At 39.5% G+C, this 20,294-nt stretch overlaps 1 protein-coding gene across 2 annotated transcripts in view; it reads right to left on the reverse strand.

Annotated features, from left to right (window-relative positions):
- LOC120558702 (metabotropic glutamate receptor 4-like) overlaps positions 1 to 20,294 on the reverse strand; it is a 232,360-nt gene that overhangs the window by 48,686 nt on the left and 163,380 nt on the right. For both annotated transcript variants that reach the window (XM_039799856.1, XM_039799857.1), the window contains exon 3: positions 19,662 to 19,878. In XM_039799856.1, coding sequence (XP_039655790.1) covers positions 19,662 to 19,878 — 217 coding nt within the window. The remainder of the gene's footprint in view (positions 1 to 19,661; positions 19,879 to 20,294) is intronic.

Consider the following 20,294-nt stretch of genomic DNA (forward strand, 5'->3'; position numbering starts at 1 on the left):
TGAAACATTAACACCATAGCTGCCAAACAAATCTGAGCTATTGCAGTCCAGGGGTTTATAAATGAATTAAAATGAATTAATGTATTATTGACGTGAATATGTGTCACATACACATTTAAAGATGTTACTTCCCCAAGCAAAAGACACCATAGAGGAGGGAAGAGTAAACCGTGTCTACATGTGTGTTAACTCAGCAGTAGTCTCGCATTGCCAGACCTTCCTCAACAGCACTGCGGAGGAGGGTCTGGCGAGTCCACACAGCATTCCGGGAAGGGAGAAAAAGGTGCTTTGGTTTACTGGCATTTCTTTAAACCAATCACAATCGTCTTGGGCGTCTCTAAGCACCTTGCAGAGCCACGGTGCCGCTGTAAAATAGCCTCGGGAAGGAACTTGTTTTGGTGGAACGTGTACGTTCAAAAGTTGTTTTAGTTGTGCAACAGAAAACTCAGATTGGACAGATAGTCTAGCTAGCTGTCTGGATTTGCCCTGGAGAGATCTGAGGAGCAGTTAACCATAGTCCTCAGAAATCCACCGGAGTTTAAAATTCCAACACAAAGACAGCGCAAGTTAACGGACATCTGGCCGAAAAGCGGAATTTCCGGAGCAATCCCGGAATTGAAACATCGTGGATATAGACTAACACGGCGGAGATAAAAATTAAATAAGAAAAGTTGAATATTTGAAAGCAATACAGAATCCCTGCATTATATTTAAATATGTTTTTATATTTTTAGTTGTCACCTGTGTTTGCCTTTACATAACAAAAAAAAGATATTTTCACAACCTTTGAGCTACTAATCTGCTTCTCTAACCTCTGGGCTACCAGCCCAAGTTGCCCACCTATTATTTCTCCCTGCCCACCCTAATATAGCGGGCTAAAACCAGCCTTGGTACTGTAGCTGCTGTTTATTTTGGCCGCAAATGATTTGTTAGGCAACAGACACAATCAGTTAATAATTAGAAAGCCTGTTTGAGCTGCACAGAGCTTTGAATTCCCATCTGCTTTGAACGGCAGTGTTGTTCCATCTATTCATTAATAGTCCCGTATATACTGTCTGGCTGCTGACCAGTAGTCTAATGTACAGAACAGCAACACTTGGCCTTGGTGGTGTGATCACAGTGGTTCACATTATACAAATGTTGTGAACCTAAACAATATGATGTGGACAGTACTAAATAGGGAAATAAATAATATCCCCTTCTGATTTAGTAAACTGTATACCAAATGAATTATGCAAACCATTTGATCAGAGGCCTGTGATAAACTGGCAACCTGTCCAATGTTTCTCTGCCTTTCATCAACTGCATACTGGGACACACTCGGGCCCCCGAGAGGGAGAGAAAATGGATGGAATTGAAGAAAAACAGTAACCGGTAAACGGGTAAAATCCCGACCAATCTCTGGTAGCAAAATGTTGCCGTAGAAGAACTGCAGGAAGTGTGCGGTGTTCAGATATTGGTACATTATTCACAGATTGTGTTTGCCCCACTTATCAGAAATGTAGCTGCCGGTGAGTGGTAGTTAAATTCTGGGAGTAGAGAGTGTGAAAGAGTGGGCTGAAATCATTAGGGACACTGACCCTGAACAGGAAAGGCCCAGGTTCAGTACCCTGTTCCAGTAACCCCCCTGCTAAAGTGTCCTGGAGCAGGACCCTAAATCCCACACAATCCCTGATGCGCTCTTCGGTCGCTGGCGCTTACCTCACTGTGCAAGGCTGAGGGGATAAAAAGAAATGAATTTCTCCTCAGGGGATCAATTACAGTATAATATCCCATTATAATTATTATAGACTGCTGAGCCACAAAGATAGCCCAAACTACCAAATGTTATACTTCTCTTCCATATTATGGGGATGGCTCAGGTTATTTTACAGACAGTAACTGACCTGCTCCTGCCTGCAACATGGGGAAAAACAACACAAATCTTAGAATATAACTACTTTTCACTTTCCCCACCCAGATTTATCCTGCCGGTCCGGGGATTGAACCGACCATTTTTCTGGTTTAAACCACATGACTGGCTTTCATATTAGAGGGGAGAAGATGAACGACCCCAATTCCACCTTTGTATCATTTGTAATTTGTCTTTATTATGCCCAGCATGTGTCATTTTCCACATCTATAAGCAAACATTGTGTAAATGGAGTGCATTTTACAGCATATGTGTGTGTACAGTGTATTTTCACTTAAAATTAATTTCGAACACATGAATGTGTCTGAGCCTGCACAACCTATCGGGGATTTGCTGAGTCTACAGGTTAATATCTGAGACCAGTTTTGATCTGGATCACATGATGAGCCCTGGGTTCATCATGATGTACTGCTTGGAAAATGAGGCTGGACGGTGGTTGAATGTGAGGTTGGTGAGAGTCAAGTTTCTCCTCAGATATCACTGAGCAGCACACAAACGCTTGCTCTGTCTGCCTTTGCTCTGCTAATGTAAATTAGTGTCTACAGCAGGTTAGATACTGAGAGACGAGGAACATTGAAAACCCATCTGTTATGGAATGAAATGCAATAACATTGCAATATGAATAACCTTATTGAAAATGTTTTTATTGAGTTTTGAATCTATTTTGTGGTGCATTTTGAGGCTGCACATTGTAATATTGCTAAATTGGTCTGTGCTCCATTGGAAGATGTATTTGGTCTCTCATTCATAAATAGACAGGAAGACAAATATTAGAGGACTCTGACAATGCATGAATATAGAGCCCTAGCCACTAGTTTGGCTAAAAGTAATTTGAGTAATGTTTTCCCAAAAAACACTCAAGTCAGTTTCTCAGAGTTTTTCAGCTAAAGCAACTTTACAGAATTCATGCTGTATATTTACATTTATTCTCTTTCAATAAGAAACTGGTCAGGACGTCTGTAGATTAAATACAGTTTTACCAAAATGTGTTAGGGATCTAAAGCCAACAAAAGTGAGACATTTTAAAGCGCAGCATCACTTTCAGAAGCAGCATTTTTATCTGAACAATTCTGTATTCATAATATTTGAGGACACTGAAACGGAAGATATAATATGTAGAATGTTGTACTGTATAGTCAATTGTTAACTCAAAAGTACACTTTCATAAGTGGATAATTTCACAATGTGCCACAGTCTGATGACCTTTTTATTTTTCCTTATAGACCAGTATACTGTACCAATGCTTCTTAATATCTAAATAAAAACATGAATAATGATTTGGAATATAATAACCATGGCAATGTTACAAAACAAATAAATGCATCTACAAAATGTCTCCCTACAATATGGTTTGAGGATAGCAAACTGGTTTTTGACATCTATATTATTGGCTGCAGGTGAATATTCTTTCATTTTCACCTCTCAGTGAATTTTCTTTAACATGTAAAGAAACCAGTAAAAATTGCAGAGAACGTATTTGCCTTCATCATTTTTTAAAGTTATTTATTTTCTTAATAACTAGCCGTACACTTCCTATGTAAGCTGGCCTGGCTACGTTATTGACAGATAAGGCTTACAATTTAGGTAGCAAAGAAGATTAAAGAAAATGGGAGCAGTCTTCTAGCTTGCTGTGTTGTTGTTCATAATTGGTTTCAAATGTACTCATGGGGAGATGATCTAATGTTAATAAGAGACATCTGCATGGTGATGTGTGAAATTAGATTGTATTAAAGAAGACTGTGATTGCTGTAATGTATCTTCCCATATGTTTTCTGTAAAAGAAGCCACCATTTGTATTAAGAAAATACCAGAGACAAAAGCTTGTTCTATTATTTAAATCTTTGGGTTCATCAATAATCATGAATCATGACTATAACAAACATGTGTTTTCATTTTACCAACTTCTTGCTTGGTGTGAGAATGTTTTCTTAATGTTACACAAATTATACAAATATTATTATAAGATGATTTATCAATAACTGCTTTTAGCTATCTGTATTTTTTACAACATGGATCTGCTCTTTCAGTCCAGATGAAATTGGAAAAACACATGCTTTTCTATTCATAAATGACCCTGCATCTTCATTTTGCTTGTGCGTAACCCTGTTAAAATTAATGATGAGCCTATCTGAACGAGGTCTGAGACATACTGTAATTTGCAAGCCAATGCAGGCAAGCAACCTGCAGTTAGGATGATACTGAAGAAGTGGAGCTTTCTGACAACATTTAGATGTTAAGGTGCTCATATTATGCTTTTTCCCTTTCCTTTATTGTGTTATATATCTTTTTTGTGCACGTTATAGGTTTACAAAGTGAAAAAGCCTGAAGTCCACCCCAAAGGGACTCACCATCTCCAACAGAAAACACTGTTCACAAACTGCTCCAAACAGCTCTATTGTAGTCCAGCCTTTACTTCAGAGACAAACGTGCGTCACTTTCTAACACACATTATAATGCTCGCCTAGCTGCTAGCATGGCACGCCCTCATACTCTGCTTCTGACTGGCTAGTAGTCCTTACCTAACTACTGCACATGTGCGACTCCCAACAAAGATACAGATAAAGGTACAGAAGTGTGATGCCTCTCTCTGTAGCTAAAACAGAGAGTTCAATGCACAGGGTGAAAAGAGGAGCTGCAGCAATGTAAATACAATTATGAACCTGAAAATGAGCATAATATGAGCACTTTAAGTGTCAAATCTGAAGCTCAAAACTGCTACAGCTGACAGGCTGTTATACTTCCCATTTGAACTTCTGTTTGTTGCCTCATTCAGCAAGAAAAGGTAAACCCTCTGTATTTAAAATGTAATATTTTTGGCAGATAGGTTGTCAGTAGCACAGCTACTGGTATTGTTTTAAAAACTTTCTTGCACTAAGAGCTGAGGCAATTAATTTGAGACTGACGACTTTCCTTTATTATAACAAAAGTTAGGGAAGGGAGCATTGAAGCAACTTTAGTGCCCCAACAGGTGCTGTACTCTGGGCCAGCTTGTTAAATTGAGTGTTATGGACTGCATGGGTCTAATCTTTGGTCTCTGGAAAAAAAAGATTATTCACTCAAGCTTGTATTGATGACTCTGCTAACAATGTGGGAAAGTATATATGTGAAAACACAGCAGGGTGGATATGTAGTTACACTCTGGCCTCAAAGTTGATGGATCAACTGAAAGTGTTTGTTGGCATGGCTATTTTCTAAAGCCAAATGGCAACCAGTCGTGGTATAACATCTGTCAGCAACTCTGCTCCAATATCAGCACGCTGTAAGTCCCGGAGGGAAATGGGCCTGCTCTCCATTTATCTCCACAGTGCAGGGAGAGCTCATGGAGGGCAAGAGGGCAGCAGTGACAGAACATGTTGTGTCGTACTTATTATTCATCCCATATAGTTCCTTCAACTTGGTGCATGCTGGAAATTTGCAGTTCCTACACTGCGGAGTATTTTTTATTTTTTTTAAAGCACATTATCATTTTGAGTGAGGTTTTAAATTTTAAATTTAGATATTGGCTAGTTACACTTGTCACATTTCAGTATGACTGATATGATAGCCTTTGATTGCATACTATATTTTGTTTAAATGATTTTTTACTATTTTGACTAAATTCCTTAACCAAAATTCATTCACTTGGCAATAATCTGAATGGATAACACATAAAGCACCTAAAATTTTATTCAAGGACAAATTTGGGACCTTAGATAAAATGCACATAAGCTGTTTTTCAAAAATAAACTCTGAAACATTGCTGCTGCTAAGCTCTGTTTATTGACAGCCATGACATTACATTAGAAACTATCATTTCAACTCAGCGGTGTAAGCACAAATGATTTGTCTGTGTCGGCAGGAGCTTGAGAAATCCAACGCTGTCCTATTTTCCAGCAGCTGCAAATTTCGGAGCTGTGGTAATAGCAAAGATTTTTGTACAAATGTCGGTTTGACCTGAGGATACGCACTTCAAGTACAGCAAGTTTAAGAATGCGTTTTATATTCTTCAGGAGAGAATAGTATGTTATAGCCGATCATTTTGCAGTTTTGCTGGAGAGCATCTTGTCTATTCAGTTCCCAGATCCTGAATAAAAAACATTTAAAAAAAAGTTTACATGACAACAGGTTCTGGGTCAGCTAAAAATTAGATTTCAAAATGACTGAATGACATTTTCCTTCTCAGTACAAATGATAAATAAATCAAAGACTGGCCTATAGCACTGTGAAATGAGCTTTGCTGCGCTGTGGTAAAATGCCTCACCTGACAACCATGGGACTTTCCTCACACCAAGGAGAATCCACATTGCAAAGCTTTTAAGATGTTGTTAAAGCTTAGCTGAAGAGTAAAAGTGTATATTGCTTCCTTGCATGAGGCAAACCAAACCGTAATGGTGCCATCTAATCAGGCGTGGGCACGGGTGAAGAGCTAGCTGCAGCAGGCCTTGAGGTGCACATTCTTACATTGTCAAAGAGCTGCTGTAAACTTCCCTGCAACTACATTTGACGTTAGCCTGTCAGACTCTGATATGTTACCTTCAGCAAGCATACAGTTCTGACAACAGATAAATGAAATAATGGTTGACATTCTGAATCAAAATCTCTTTTTTTATTTCATCCCCTGGCACATCACAATAGTTTCTTTATCAGTGCTTCGGATGTGATAAATAGCTTCTTGGCTTTGCTGGCATTTTTCATGCTGATGCATCCAGCAGCAAGTTGTGTGTGGTCACAGACAAAGAGCTGTAGCAGTATAAATGGCTTGTGGTGTTTTTTGTTATTGTGAATATGCTTACTGCTTCTGTTGCTAATGTTAACCTGGCTGTACAGTGTGTGTGAATTTGTCATTTTGGTGTGCAGTGTTTTCCCTAGGTTTGTGGAAGGTGCATGTATTCGGAGAAAGAAATATTAAGTTTTTCAAAATGACAAAAATGCAATTTCACATAATTTTGGACCATTATTATTACCATATCTGTGTCTAAACCATTGGAAAAGCTTAATTAATAGATAAAAAAAAAAAAAAAACTCAAAAAGCTTAAAGACAAAACTTAAGACTAAAGAAGTCCACTGGGGACCAACTACAACCATTAAATCTGAGAAAAGTAATTTATTTAGTTTTGATGCTCATATTGATTTTAAATTCATTCGGCTTCGGTGGTGCCCAAACCGGCTTGGGTGCTGCGTCTAAAGTGTGATTTATGGTTATGCGTTAAATTGTCGCCGTGGCTATGTATGTAATTATGTGGAGATACCGACCCTACGCTGGACGTGCACCTCTGGAAAAATGTAACTACATGTTAAGGCGATGCACGTGGTTTGGTAGCGTTGCATTTCCACCGACTCATTTCCTGGTTCTCCTTCTCCATAAACATGAAATCAAGGAGAGGGTTAACTTTTCCTGCTACAGATTTCCCACCGTGGTCAGAAAGCACAGGGGAGACACTTTGTTTCTCCCACTATGCCTCTAGAGTCGGTACACGCCTTCCGAAGCTAATCACCGTCACTCTCTCACTCGCTCTACCACACACTCCCCATGCACAGACACATGCAGGCCCTGCTATTCTCTGAAAGAGATCGACGCACACACCAACGCACAAACTATAAACTTCAGGGCACTTACGTAGGCTACGGCGAAAGCTCTGCGTGGATCCTCCGCAGAACCATAAATTTCACTTAAGCCTTATAATGGTAGGCAAAACCCTGGTGTGGTCCTATTATTTGCAGATAGTGTTTCACCATATCACTTCTACTCAGTGAAAAGTAGAAGCTCTAGTTGATTAATTGAGAGACTTGTTTCTGTTTCCCAAATGTGATGATTTGATGCTTTTCTTTGTCATATTTAATAGTAAACTGAATACCAATGGGTTTCGGACTGTCGGTTGTTTAAAACAAGCAATTTAAATACATTGCCATGGTCTGTGGGTCTGTGTGGACATGTTTCACTATTTTCTTACATCTTTTACACAAAATGATTGATTAAATATGAATATAAACAGCAGATTAACTGATAATGAAAATAATCAATAGTTGCTTTCCCATTCAACAGATACTTACTGAAGAGTTGTCTTTGTGTCCAGCACTTAGTAAGAATTTATTTATCTATAACATTTAATTAGAGGATAAATCCTTTGAGATGAACCATCTTGTTTTTTAAGGGGTCCTCAGGCAAAAACTAAAAAGTAAAAGGGTTTTACACTTGCAATAAGACTTTTTGCGACACACTAATCCTGATAATGTTATTTAAAAACACTGTTATGCTGTAGTTATGGAGATGTCTTTAAATTAATGGCTGAAAAGCAAATATGGGTACTTCACGTTCTGGGGAATTGAGAGCTGAGCACTCTAACCTAACTGAGAACACCAGTGCAAAGTCACATTAGTGGAAGAAGATACAAGTTAGTTTCTGGACAATATATTATTCTCAGAACTGGATTCCAAGTATATCAATCAGAAATACTGCCCAATCGTGCTTCTTTCCAAAATGTGCCACGCCATCAGACTGCACCAAGGTTCAAAAGGGCCCCCGAAGCTGCAGGATCTGAACTACTTGAAGGTTCATCCATTTTGTGATAAAGTGTCTTGGCCTTTAATATTGCCTCTGGCAGGCCCCAGGACAGCCTCCAGCAGAGGCCAGGCCAGCGTTGTTGGGAAAACAACTTCTACAAGATACAGTAATGAACAATCCTCAGATGAATTCTCCCTTTTGGTAAATTGTTATGTTGCCAAAATAGTGGTCTAAAAGCTTCTGGTCTCAAAGTGGACATGGTTAAATATTGGAATTCCTTCAGTATATCTCAACTTAATTGTTTAACCACACAATACAGTATATCTTGTTTGCACATTTGCAGAACAGATCAGCTTCTTCAGATATAGTAGGGTTTAAACTGCTAAACTGTCAACCGAATATGTATCGCAAAAAAGGATTAGAGAGAATAACTGAGAAAAGCGAAGCATCATCCAAAGGTGAAGTGTGAAAGCTCCACAGGGCACAGCGGAGAGAAATGTGAGAGTGACTGAGAGGGTGGAGGAGGGGGAGGCAGGTGTGGTGGTTGAAGGAGCAGGGGAGGTGGTCAAGTTGTTGTAAATGTATTAAATGAGCAGAGCAGTATAACAATGTAACTGAAGTTGAGATATAAAAAGAGGAAATCCAATCTTACTGTGTAGGTTTAGTAAATGTAAATGACTACTTTTCTGTATTTGTTTAAGTCGTAGCAAAAGTTGTATACATATTGTGTTAGTGTCACACGTCTGAATTGTTACTATATCAAACATGTCTAGCTGTTGAACACGTGAACAGCAAAATTCCCACATTGCTCACGGCTCTACCTGATGTCTTTTACCTCTAAACAGCTGTTCAGTAGTACGAATAATGCCAGCAGGTGAACAGTGCCGGTGTAATGATACAGGTGGTGGCAAAGTCAAAGTAAATTCATCCAATGTCTCTCTTAGTCTTAACCGTCAGAAGCCCAACACTGAATTAATTTGGACTCAATGAGGCCTGAAGCAGGAGGAGCATCTGTCTGATGCCTGACAGGGATTTCCTGTGTTTGACATGTTGAGCCAAGGGGACGTGAACTCCTACCATCTTTCCTTTCTTCTTCCCTTTCTTCATTCCTTCCTTTCTTCCTTGCACATACATTATACTTAGAGTAATAAAGTACACTATAGACCCTTTGCACGTGACGTCACATTCTACTCCCGCGAATTATGAACGCCATGACGGACGGCGGAAGAGCTATTCTGTAGACGGACGGCAAGTCAAACGAGTGTGTTCGCTGTTCTTGTTCTCACATACACAATCTGCAGAGTAATCATCACCAACACAAGCATGTATATGTATTGCCTTTCTGTTTTAAGTGACTGATGATTAATAATAATAATAAAACTTCCTCACCCAGCTAGCTGCCGTGCTAACCAGCTGTTCCTGCTAACAGGTCCCACATAACTATCATCGGTTATTTAGTGACCTACATATCCCAAAAAGTAAGCCGTTCCCTTGATCATTTAACTTAACACACATACATATTGCTTAAATTAAAGATGACATGGCACGGAAACTAGCTTCAAAAAGGCCAAACAACTGAATTAAATGTGGGTCTGCGGAGCTCCTACCCCGGTTAGCCGACCAGCTAGCTGCAGCCAGAGCCATATCACTCTGCTAGCTTTGGACTGCTCGCTAGCTGCTGCCCATCGCGTCGAAATATCCACCGGTCAGCAGCGAATATAATCACAGATAAGACGATGGCTAGATGTTACATTATGTGTGGTTAATACTGATCATAGACACAACGTGATTTACTGCATGGATTAACGTGTGATGAATTATTTCCCAGAGCTGGGATGCGTTCAGGCATCCATTAGAAAGATGCATTGGCTCAGCCAGTGAACAACGGTACGTGCCTGTAGCTAGCTTGCCCTGCTAGCTGATAGCCGTTAGCTGCCGTCCTGTGAGTGTATTCAGACAGGCTTCTGTGATAATCATCCCAATAACAATCCACGGTGGTGTGGCTATGTCCTCCAGAGGACAGGTCATATCACGTCTTTAAGTGTATTTCCCCCCCCCCCAAAAAAAAAACAGTAGTACGGTAGTAAGCTAGCTGCTAGTTGTAGCAGGAAAAGGTAAACAGTAGTGTGCCGATCAGAGCGTAGCGTGTGAAGAGTGAAGGGCAGATTTGTTTACAAGGGAAGAAGCTTAGAGTAACGTAACTATGGATAACATGGCAGATATACAACACACGGAAGAGCATTTTGAGTTTGATGGTCGTCCTTATTTATTCGAATCCGAGTATACAGACGAAAACCTTGCCTCACAATAGTTGGAAAGAACGAGACAGACAGAGGGGCAACATGCAGATGAACTTGCTGCTCCAAGCGCAAGCTAAAGCTAGCATTCAGTAACTGGAAAACATAGCCACACCACCGCCGCTCCATGGATTGTGATTGGGATGATTATCACAGAAGCCTGGCTGAATACACTCACCGGACGGCAGCTAACGGCTAGCGGGGCAAGCTAGCTACCGGCAGGATCGAGACAGGGACCAGGGTAGGTGAATTTAAACAATGTCTGAAGAAGAAGATAGTAGTAGTAGTAGTAGTAGTATTACAGTTTATTTAGTGTTCTTTATTTGAAACTAATGAAACTTTCCGCTCGTCTACTACACTGTTTAGCTTGTGCTTCCGGTGATTCTGCCGTCCGTCATGGTGTCGTCACGTGGTCGTGGTCACGTGTTTGCAAAGGGTCTATACAGGAAACTCTGTTATAGCTACACATTTGCATTCCACCTTATTTATTTAATTGTTCTAGTAATTCCTTTAATCATTGCAGTAAGGCTTTAAACATAAAACCAATTCAGTGCACAGACTTTAGTGCTTTGGCTTGATCATTGTAAGATCTTAATAGCTACACTATCATAAATTCACAAGGTGCATTAATTACATATAAGTAATGTCCTGGTTGTATTGCCCGTACTGAACATTTGAAAATATGACTAAAACCTCTTCTTCAGATGAGATTTCTCACTAGGCATTTCAGGTTAATGAGTATTCAAGTCATTCCTCTTGACATTTCCCTCATGACAAAGGGTGCAGCACGCAACCCTCATTTCTAACATTTGCATAATCTCTTTGTCATCCCTGTGCTGCTGTGTGCTGTCTTGGCCCTCCTCCTCTTCCTCCTCTGCTTCAACTGTCATTTAAGACCAAAAAAATCAGATTAATTATGATTTTGAAATTATCCATCCAACGGTATGTAAGTGTCAGTGTACAGATTTGAGAAAAGGAAACAAAACAGAAAAATGTTGTGGTTTCATTTTATACGATGTACCTGAGATACATTCTTCTAATACTTTCATCTTAAAGCGTGTCACCACCTGAGACCGTGAAATCCACTAAATATGATTACATACAGGGATATAATAGAACCGTGTGCAATATCCGTTGGAGAAGGAAGAAAAAAAATCCCACTACTTTTTACAAGGTGAGAAAAAATGACACTGAACGTCAGCCTCCATTACTGCAGAAGACCGTACACTATTTAATAAGGACACTGGAGGCACAGCAGCTTTTCAGAGACGAGCAGAAAGAAATCTACTGAGGGAGCAAAGACTTGTGCAACAAGGACAGTCTTGCATTTCAAGGGTGAAGGGTGACAACAGCAAGACATCATACTGGAAAAGTGTTTTACCCCACTTTTCTTGTAATCATCTTTCGTAATGATGGATGTTAAACAATGACAATGACCCAAATGAAAAGACAACTTTTTAAAAACAGCCCTGCGTCTCGAATGTGCAACGTTTCAGTGACAGTCCAGCAACTGCAGATGAAACGATGTCTGACGTTTCTGCCATTTGAAAAAACTGTCCTGATGATGACACCATTTAGCGTGTCAAAAAAAATTAATGACGCTTGCGTGGTCTACCATTAAACATTTATGCCTCCCTTCCCTCTTCTGCATCTTCACTGCTGAGCTATCTTTTACTGGATCTGTTGTTTTCACTTCCATTGAAAATAAACAAGTGTATAAGCAAAAGCTTTCTTCCTCTGACTATATAATTTGTATTGTGTTTTGTACACTCTTTCCTGTATGGCCTCCTTTTGGAAAAACAGTGAATCATCTTTAATACTTTGTTACCTCTGCCAAGGAGGTTATGTTTTCGACTTGGTTTGTTGGTTCGTCTGTCAGCAGGATCGCGGAAAGACTTCTGGCCCGATTTTAATGAAAATTGGTGGAAGGGTGTAGCATGGGCCAAGGAAGAACCCATTACATTTCAGAGTTGATTTGAATCACAGGGCAGATACACAAATTATTTTTCACTTTCCTTAACATTGCGAGATAGGGCATTTGGGCATTCATGTGGTATCAGAAAAAATTTGTCCTCGAATGGGAAAATTTACACTGCATTAACGTAAAATAGAGCATGCCTTGGCGGAGGTCTGCACTCTCAGAGTGCCCTTCTAGTTCAAAATATAACAAGTGGATATTTAAACCTGGCATAACATTATAAAATGACTTTATATATATAAATATATATCCCTAATATAATGTATCATAGTGGTGTACGATTCAGAAAATGTCATGATTCGATTCAGATTTTTAGGCTCACGATTCGATTCAATATCGATTTTCGATTCAAAAAACGATTCACAGTATGTAAATGTAGTTACTATTTCCATGCTTGCAGTAGACCGAAACACAACAAATTAAATGTAGTTTGATATTACTTTATATGTCTTCATACAAAAATAAAAACTTTTGCAACTAAAAACTGCAAAAGTACCAAGCTTTGGCCAGCTTTCAAATACATTTAATTCAAGTATAAAACTGTTAAATAAAAAGAGCTTTTACATTTAGCTTTAAAGTGCTGTACTCAGATCAAACAAAAAATACTGCTAAATGTGGTTTAAGGAGTACTTCAGCTACCAGGTTGACTGTTGAAATGTCAGAATCACATAATGGATACAAATTTAGGTGTGTGTGTGTGTGTGTGTGTGTGTGTGTGTGTGTGTGTGTGTGTGTGTGTGTGTGTGTGTGTGTGTGTGTGTGTGTGTGTGTGTGTGTGTGTGTGTGTGTGTGTGTGTGTGTGTGTGTGTGTGTGTGTGTAACACCAGTTCATAGTCCACCACTGGCTGGAATCTGTACATTCTTTTGCAGAAACAGAAGCTGGTCTACGTGTTTTGGAGTGAGCATGCTCCGCTGTGCAGTTGCGATGTCTCCGGCAGTTGAGAACACTCTCTCTGACACAACGGTGGGAGTTTAGAGCATTGAAAAAGAGTGCGTTGGTTGACTGGCATGTTAGGTACTTTAGGTTGTTGTTCGTCCACGTCTTTAATGTTAATCTCTGGGTAATGGCGTACCATGTGAGTTCTCAAGTTTGTGGTTTTTCCAAAATACTTGACTTTCGCTTTGCAAAGCCTGCATATAGCACGATTCCTATCAAGTTCCGTCTTCCCCTCAAGGTTATAAAAGTCGAAATGTGTCCAAAATCTCGCCTTCAATGAGGATGGAGCATGCTCTTAATACATCCATGGGATGGAGCAGGTTGAATAATTCTTTCTGAGGTTTGCCATGGTTTGCGCCGACTAAACTACTTCCGCTGCACTCGTTCTTCGATTATGACAAGAGTGCCCAGGCGTCAGTGTGAATTTTACGCAGCGCCATCTATGGGAATGGCGAGGTAATGTCATTTCAGGACAATAGTGTCAAAAAGAGAAAACAAAATATGAATCGATTTTTGGAATTCCATGAATTGATTTTGAATCGGTAGAGCTTGAATCTCAATTCAAATTTGAATACATTTTTTTTGCACACTCCTATTGTATCATGTTGGATTATATCAGGATGAATTCATGATTTGTGACATAAGTTCTCAATAAAAGGTCAAGTGATTAGTTTCACTGCCAAAAGAAATCTAGAGGCTTTCACAAAATTCCTATAAAACAAAAGAAAAAGAGCAGTAGCTTGCCAAAATTCCCACCCATTTGGAAGGCAGTTGAACATGGCAAAACACAAAGTAACAATTATGTTCACAGATTGCAATTCTCGCAAACACTACACTTCCTGCAGACAAAATATCCACAGGATGCATGTTTTTTTGATCATAGAAAAAAGAGATTATTTCTTATCCCAGACAAATGTTGAGGTTAACGGGATTCAAGAAAGTGACAGTATTCAGAAAGAACTCCAGTGAAGCAAAAAAACAACAACCGTGATTTAAATGACATATGTTGACGCAAATGCATCACTGCATTGTTATCCTCTGATTAGTCACCGCCGAAGAACAGATTTGTAAAAAAAGCTGTTATAATTGTATTTAAGATCCTCGTACATGGTTAAGGAAGCATGGCTGTTGATGGGTGTGAAAAGACTGAACAACTGAGAGTGACTCAAAGTAATGACAACAAAACTGTCGGCGCGTCCACATGATACAAACCTTCCGTGATCGCGGTCGCTCCTCCACGCAGTTGCTAGTAGCCAAGGAGGACAGGAGGATTAAAAAAAAACATGATGGACTCTTCAGAAGAGGTAATTACTATCACTCGATTTTCTGCGTGTGGAAAATCACCGGACAACACAATCTTCTGAACATAGCCGAGAGTTTTGTTGAGCGGATAGTCTTAATTAGTTTCGTAGCAACTCATTTGGCAATGGCTTGACTGTAACGGACATTTATTAATATCAAAAGGTTACGCACTAATGCTTTAAGAACGAACAAAACTGTCGTTCGTGATTTTTAAAACATCAAAGAAATCTTTTAACTCCTCTTACCCCTGTTCTAGATTTAATGTACAAAAGACAAGCTCATCTCAGCAGAAGCATGCCAGTCCCCCTCCATTGTCCTAATTGTTATTCTCAGTCTTCAGCTCGAGTTCATGCTTGCCCTCACAGACACAGAATTGTATTTTCAACCTCCTCTGGGATATCGACTGCCCCAGTGTCAAACTGTTTCCGCTCCGCGGTACCGATACTCAAGTCCAGCCCGTCTGATCAAATGCTGTGTTTCCAGTTAAATTCCGTTTCTACTTGAAAGCCCTGCGAGCTGGGGTCAAATGATATCAGATTTTCTCGCCAGCAGGACCTCGGGTCATCTAACACCTAACACAACGCCTCCACACCCCACACACGCACACGCTATTATTCTTTTTGAGAATGTTTATTTGACCAGATATATAAAATGACAAACAATCATTCTAGAAGTAGGACACACATTATTTCATTATTTTCCCTTTTGCCAGGAAGCAAATGGACAGACCGTAAAACTAAATGGATATTTGAATGGGCGGACTACTTTATATTTTGATTATTCTGTCTTATCACATTAGGGGAGAAATTTTTCCTCCAGCTAGTCTTGAACAGAAACATTAAACGGCAGGGCGCTGTCAAGAAAAGTCCAAAATTAAAACTGCCATTATATTTATACATGAGGTTTGGACTATCTGTGGACTGTGCTGGAAAAATAACTGAATCCTAGCACAGGAACACCGGCTGCAGTGTGTTGATGTTAGGGCCTCACAAGCATATGGTCTATGCGTCAACACAGCAATCTGTTTCTTTTCTGTAGAGCCAGCATCTCCACTAAAATGTTCTTGAGAAAGATAAAGGCCTTAAAGTAGAACTAACATTCTTGTCACGTTTCGTTATTCCACTTTTTTAAAATCTATTTTAAGAGGACAAAACTTTCTGGCCGTTTCCAGTTATATTCTGTTTCCAAGATGTTGGTAGTCGTTTCGTTTTTTTCTAACAGCAGAAATTGAATTGTTCAATAAAGTAAAATAATCAACATAATTGTTATCCTACTTCAACATACCCAAATGTGCCATTCAAAGCTAAAATCAGCTTTCCTCCACACAAAGCAGCAGTGAAAACAGGGCCACAGTGACATTGGGTGGGTGAGACTGCTGCTCAGTATGGCCTTTGGCTGTTTAATGAGACGGAACATTTGGCCAGTTCTGATCTGGCTGTTTTATTACGTGAGCAGACAACTGCAGAACCCATTTAACAGCCAACTACCTGTGGCTTTGGTTTCGACAGAGTCCTCAGTGTCTCTGTTGTATAATTAATCAAAGCCTGAATTAGAAGAAATGGGACATGGGAATCAAACAACACTTCAGCATGTAGAAAAACAGACACATGTAAACGTTTTGCAGCTATCGCTCCAGTCGTCAGATTTAAAGCAGCTGTAGGCTGGGAGATTTGACAGATATTTGTCTAAATTCTTGTTTACAATTGTAAGGCGTGCGGTGTTTGTCTCTAAACAATGATTGTTATCAAAACTAGAAGCTCTTCTTGTAGTTTCTTTGTGTTGACATTGCTTGTTTTTAACTTGTATTGTATTTCATACATTTGATCATGAGTTTGTGTCATATGATATTAAAAAAGATATATAAAATGCACGTTGATGTACATCTTAAGATGTGATTTCAAGGTACTGAATGACTGAAGACCTTCTGCGATTATCACTTTTGTGTTTCACTTGTTTGCTTTTTTTGGTATTATTTGGACTCTTTATGCAATATAGACTATATTGTATTTTACAGTGTGTGTATATATATAATATTCCTAGGCGCCGATTTATGTTTTCCTTCGTGGGTGCACACGGGCACCCGCCCTTTAAAAAAAAAAAAAGTAGTCAAAAATGTTTGCATTTCAGAACCTTAGGAAATGGACAGCGGCTGACACGAACACACGCGCCTATTAACTCGATAATAAAGCCATAAAGTAGGCTATCTTTCAACTCTTCTCACAAATACAGATAGGATTGAAGATGAAAAGTTTAACTGACACGTAATCGCAATCCGTTTCGTTAGTCTCACTCTGATTACCTAATGCACATGCATGCACTATGTAGTGGGGGGATGGAGGGGGGGGGGGGCAGTAAAGGGGCATTTTTATCCAAGAAACGCTGTGATTGGTGGATAGGATATGGAGCAGGGGACTGACAGTGACATAACCAATCAATTTTAACAAAAAAGTTAACACACAATTGTCTATACAATAGCTGTATTTGGCGACGAAAGTCCTACAATAGTTTTTAATTCTCTATGTAATAGGGCCCCCAAAACACAGTTTCAGTCCCAGCACAACTCACCACCCAAACCATCATGGTAAAAATACAAGTACCTAACCGACATAATGCAATAAGCACGTTCCCCCTTGGATGCTTACAAAACCTTTCTAATTAAGGTGTGACCTCAGCAGGCACACTAGATTGTGCCATGACATCACTAAGTGCAATAAAATCCCTTTTGAAAGTATCAGATCTCTGTAGCATGATACGGAACAGGTGGAATAAGGAGACGTTTGCAGGGCTTTAAGCATTCATGACTCGGTTAGGGCTCGATCTAATGAAAGGCTGAGCTCAGTGAATTGGAGGCAGCTTTAGGGATTCTTCACCTGTACTCAGAGTGAGACATTTGGAGAATAAGAAAGCAGCAGATCCAGAGACATCTGTGTAAAAAAACATAACAGATTTGTTCATCACTAAAATACATTGTATACTTACAACCTTAAAGGCATAACAAAGTTTTTGAATACCTTTCGTATCTTATAAAAGCCTTTACTATTTTTAAATCTGGATTGTTTACATTGGTTTGCGGTTTTCAGGTGGTGCCGACCACTGGTAGTGCCGACCACACTAAATAATTTGTTATTCTATTTTCTTTTTTCACAGATACCTACATATGTTTAAAAATTGTAATTTATTCCCATAAAGCTAAGATTTAAACAGATTAAAAAAAATCAAAACAGAGGGACTCACACTCTCAACTAAACATGTTGACAACCCTTTAGATTTCAGCTCTTTAATAAATGACAAACTGTACCAGTTTGTATGGGATTCATTTGAGAATCACTCAAACCTATTTAAACCTCTACATGACTGTAGAGGCCATTGCCATATTTGAGTACCTATAGCTTTTCTCCTCTTTATGTCCGTCCTTTTTCATGTGACTGTGGGAATTCTAAAGAACTGATATACCCAAATATTTAAATGTATACGAGGTTAGGCCTTATTTAGCATTTAACACAAAAAAAAGAAAAAAAAAATGTTTTCAAAAAGGGAGAGGGAAAAAGCTCAAATCATACTGGAACTGTCGTGTTGGGTTTTGAGTCCCCTTTGCATGGACTATTAGGCAAATAGGCAGCTGAGCTGGAGAGACTGGAGGGCTCTGCAGGAGTAATCTGCTGCTGCTGGTGCTTCTCCAGGACGACTGATGATGGGCAGAAGCTTAGAGCTAGCGGGAAAGAAAGGGGCACAGTGGCACAGAGAGTACTGGACATGTCGGTAGTGATTACATTCTGCTTCAGAAAGGGTCAGGGGTCGGACCGAGCTTGTGCCGGCCGCGCCCTGCGCCAAACTGACTGTATTCCCAACACTGTACAATGCCATCTCCTCGTTTTGCTCCGGGCTCGCTCTCGCTCCTCATTTTCACACTCTCACTGCTTCTCAATATTTGCAAATCAAATTCAATTTGCGTCTACTGTATGCACTTGTGTAGCAGATGCATGTATTCCCTGGAGACAAGAGTTGGGAGCTTAGTGCAAAGTCAGTTTTCAGGGAAAGAATTCAGACTTAAGCATAAATCATTCCCAACGGTCTCTGTTTTATAAAAAAATAAATAAAGTTGCTGTAAACATTTACATCTCTGAAACATTGTTAAACCGTTAAGTGCTAGCGTGAAATGTCTTTGCAAGCTGTTTTTATAGTGCAACAGAAGCTAGCGACCTCAGCCTGTACACGTTATCATTGTATTTATATATATATATATTTATTTATTTTATGTATCTATTTACAGTAGCATTATTGCCATGGTATCACTGACTTCTAACATGATTTGATAGAACTAATACAGCATAGATAGCTGTGTGTTTACTGGCTAGTTTCCACAATGAGTTGCAGCTTTATTTACTAATAGGAAAAAAATTGCTAATTAGATCAGCTACTTCTACATAAATCTAAGTTATGGTCTACATTCCAACACATTTAAGTATAAGCACAGGATCCTTCAGCAACAAACAAACATGGATCTTTCTAAATAACAACTCTCAGGTTAAATCAAATGTAGCACTAAGCATTATGAAGTAAATAATTGAATCAATGTGTTTACATAGTAAGTTTGCTTACTGGACATTGTTTAAAGAATACATATTTGAGAGTCTGAATTGCTTGTCCAATCAGAGGGAAACTATCAAATATGAGATTCACATAGAGAGAACCACTTTCACATCAGTCTGAGCAAACTCTAGGATGCTTGTAGGGATGTTTGAAGAAAGACTCACCATCCTCTCTGGACTTTTGTATAAACGCATCAACGCCACTTTCTCCGTAGTTTCCCTCAGAGGCTACAGTGGAAACATAGTTCCAGCGCATGGCTTTGACAATGTCCACCATGGCCTGGGCCTGGTAGGTGTCTGGGGGCACCACCCGCGAGAAGAAGTCGTAGCGGGTGTTATCACTCAGCTCCGGAGCCGTGGAGGCATAGCTCACCTGAGGGATCTATGGCAGAGGAAGAAAGAGAGAGCAAGAGATGCGGTTACACACTGTGAAATGTATCATTTATATACTTTTGTGTAAATGAATTACGTGTTCAGCAGGAAGGTTCCTTGCAATTTCGTGTACAAATACATCATTATAATATGACACCTAACATCTGCTAAAATCTTGACTGCTCCTTGGATTATTCAACCTCTACAGTTGGCACACTGTTGCTTAAAATAGTCCTGATTATCACAGGCTTAGCTGTAGCTAAAGTATACTTTCCACACCAGTCAAGCAACACTAATCTACTCATGAACACACACTTGTCTCGAACATAATGTGAGATTTATTTGGTGTTGAAAACCATTAAAGCACAAGATGATCTGCCTCCAGAGCTGAAATAATACCTTGTGTTGTCAAAAATCCCAAAGCCA

This window comes from Perca fluviatilis, chromosome 5, assembly GCF_010015445.1.
Source record: "Perca fluviatilis chromosome 5, GENO_Pfluv_1.0, whole genome shotgun sequence".
Classification (NCBI taxonomy): domain Eukaryota; kingdom Metazoa; phylum Chordata; class Actinopteri; order Perciformes; family Percidae; genus Perca; species Perca fluviatilis.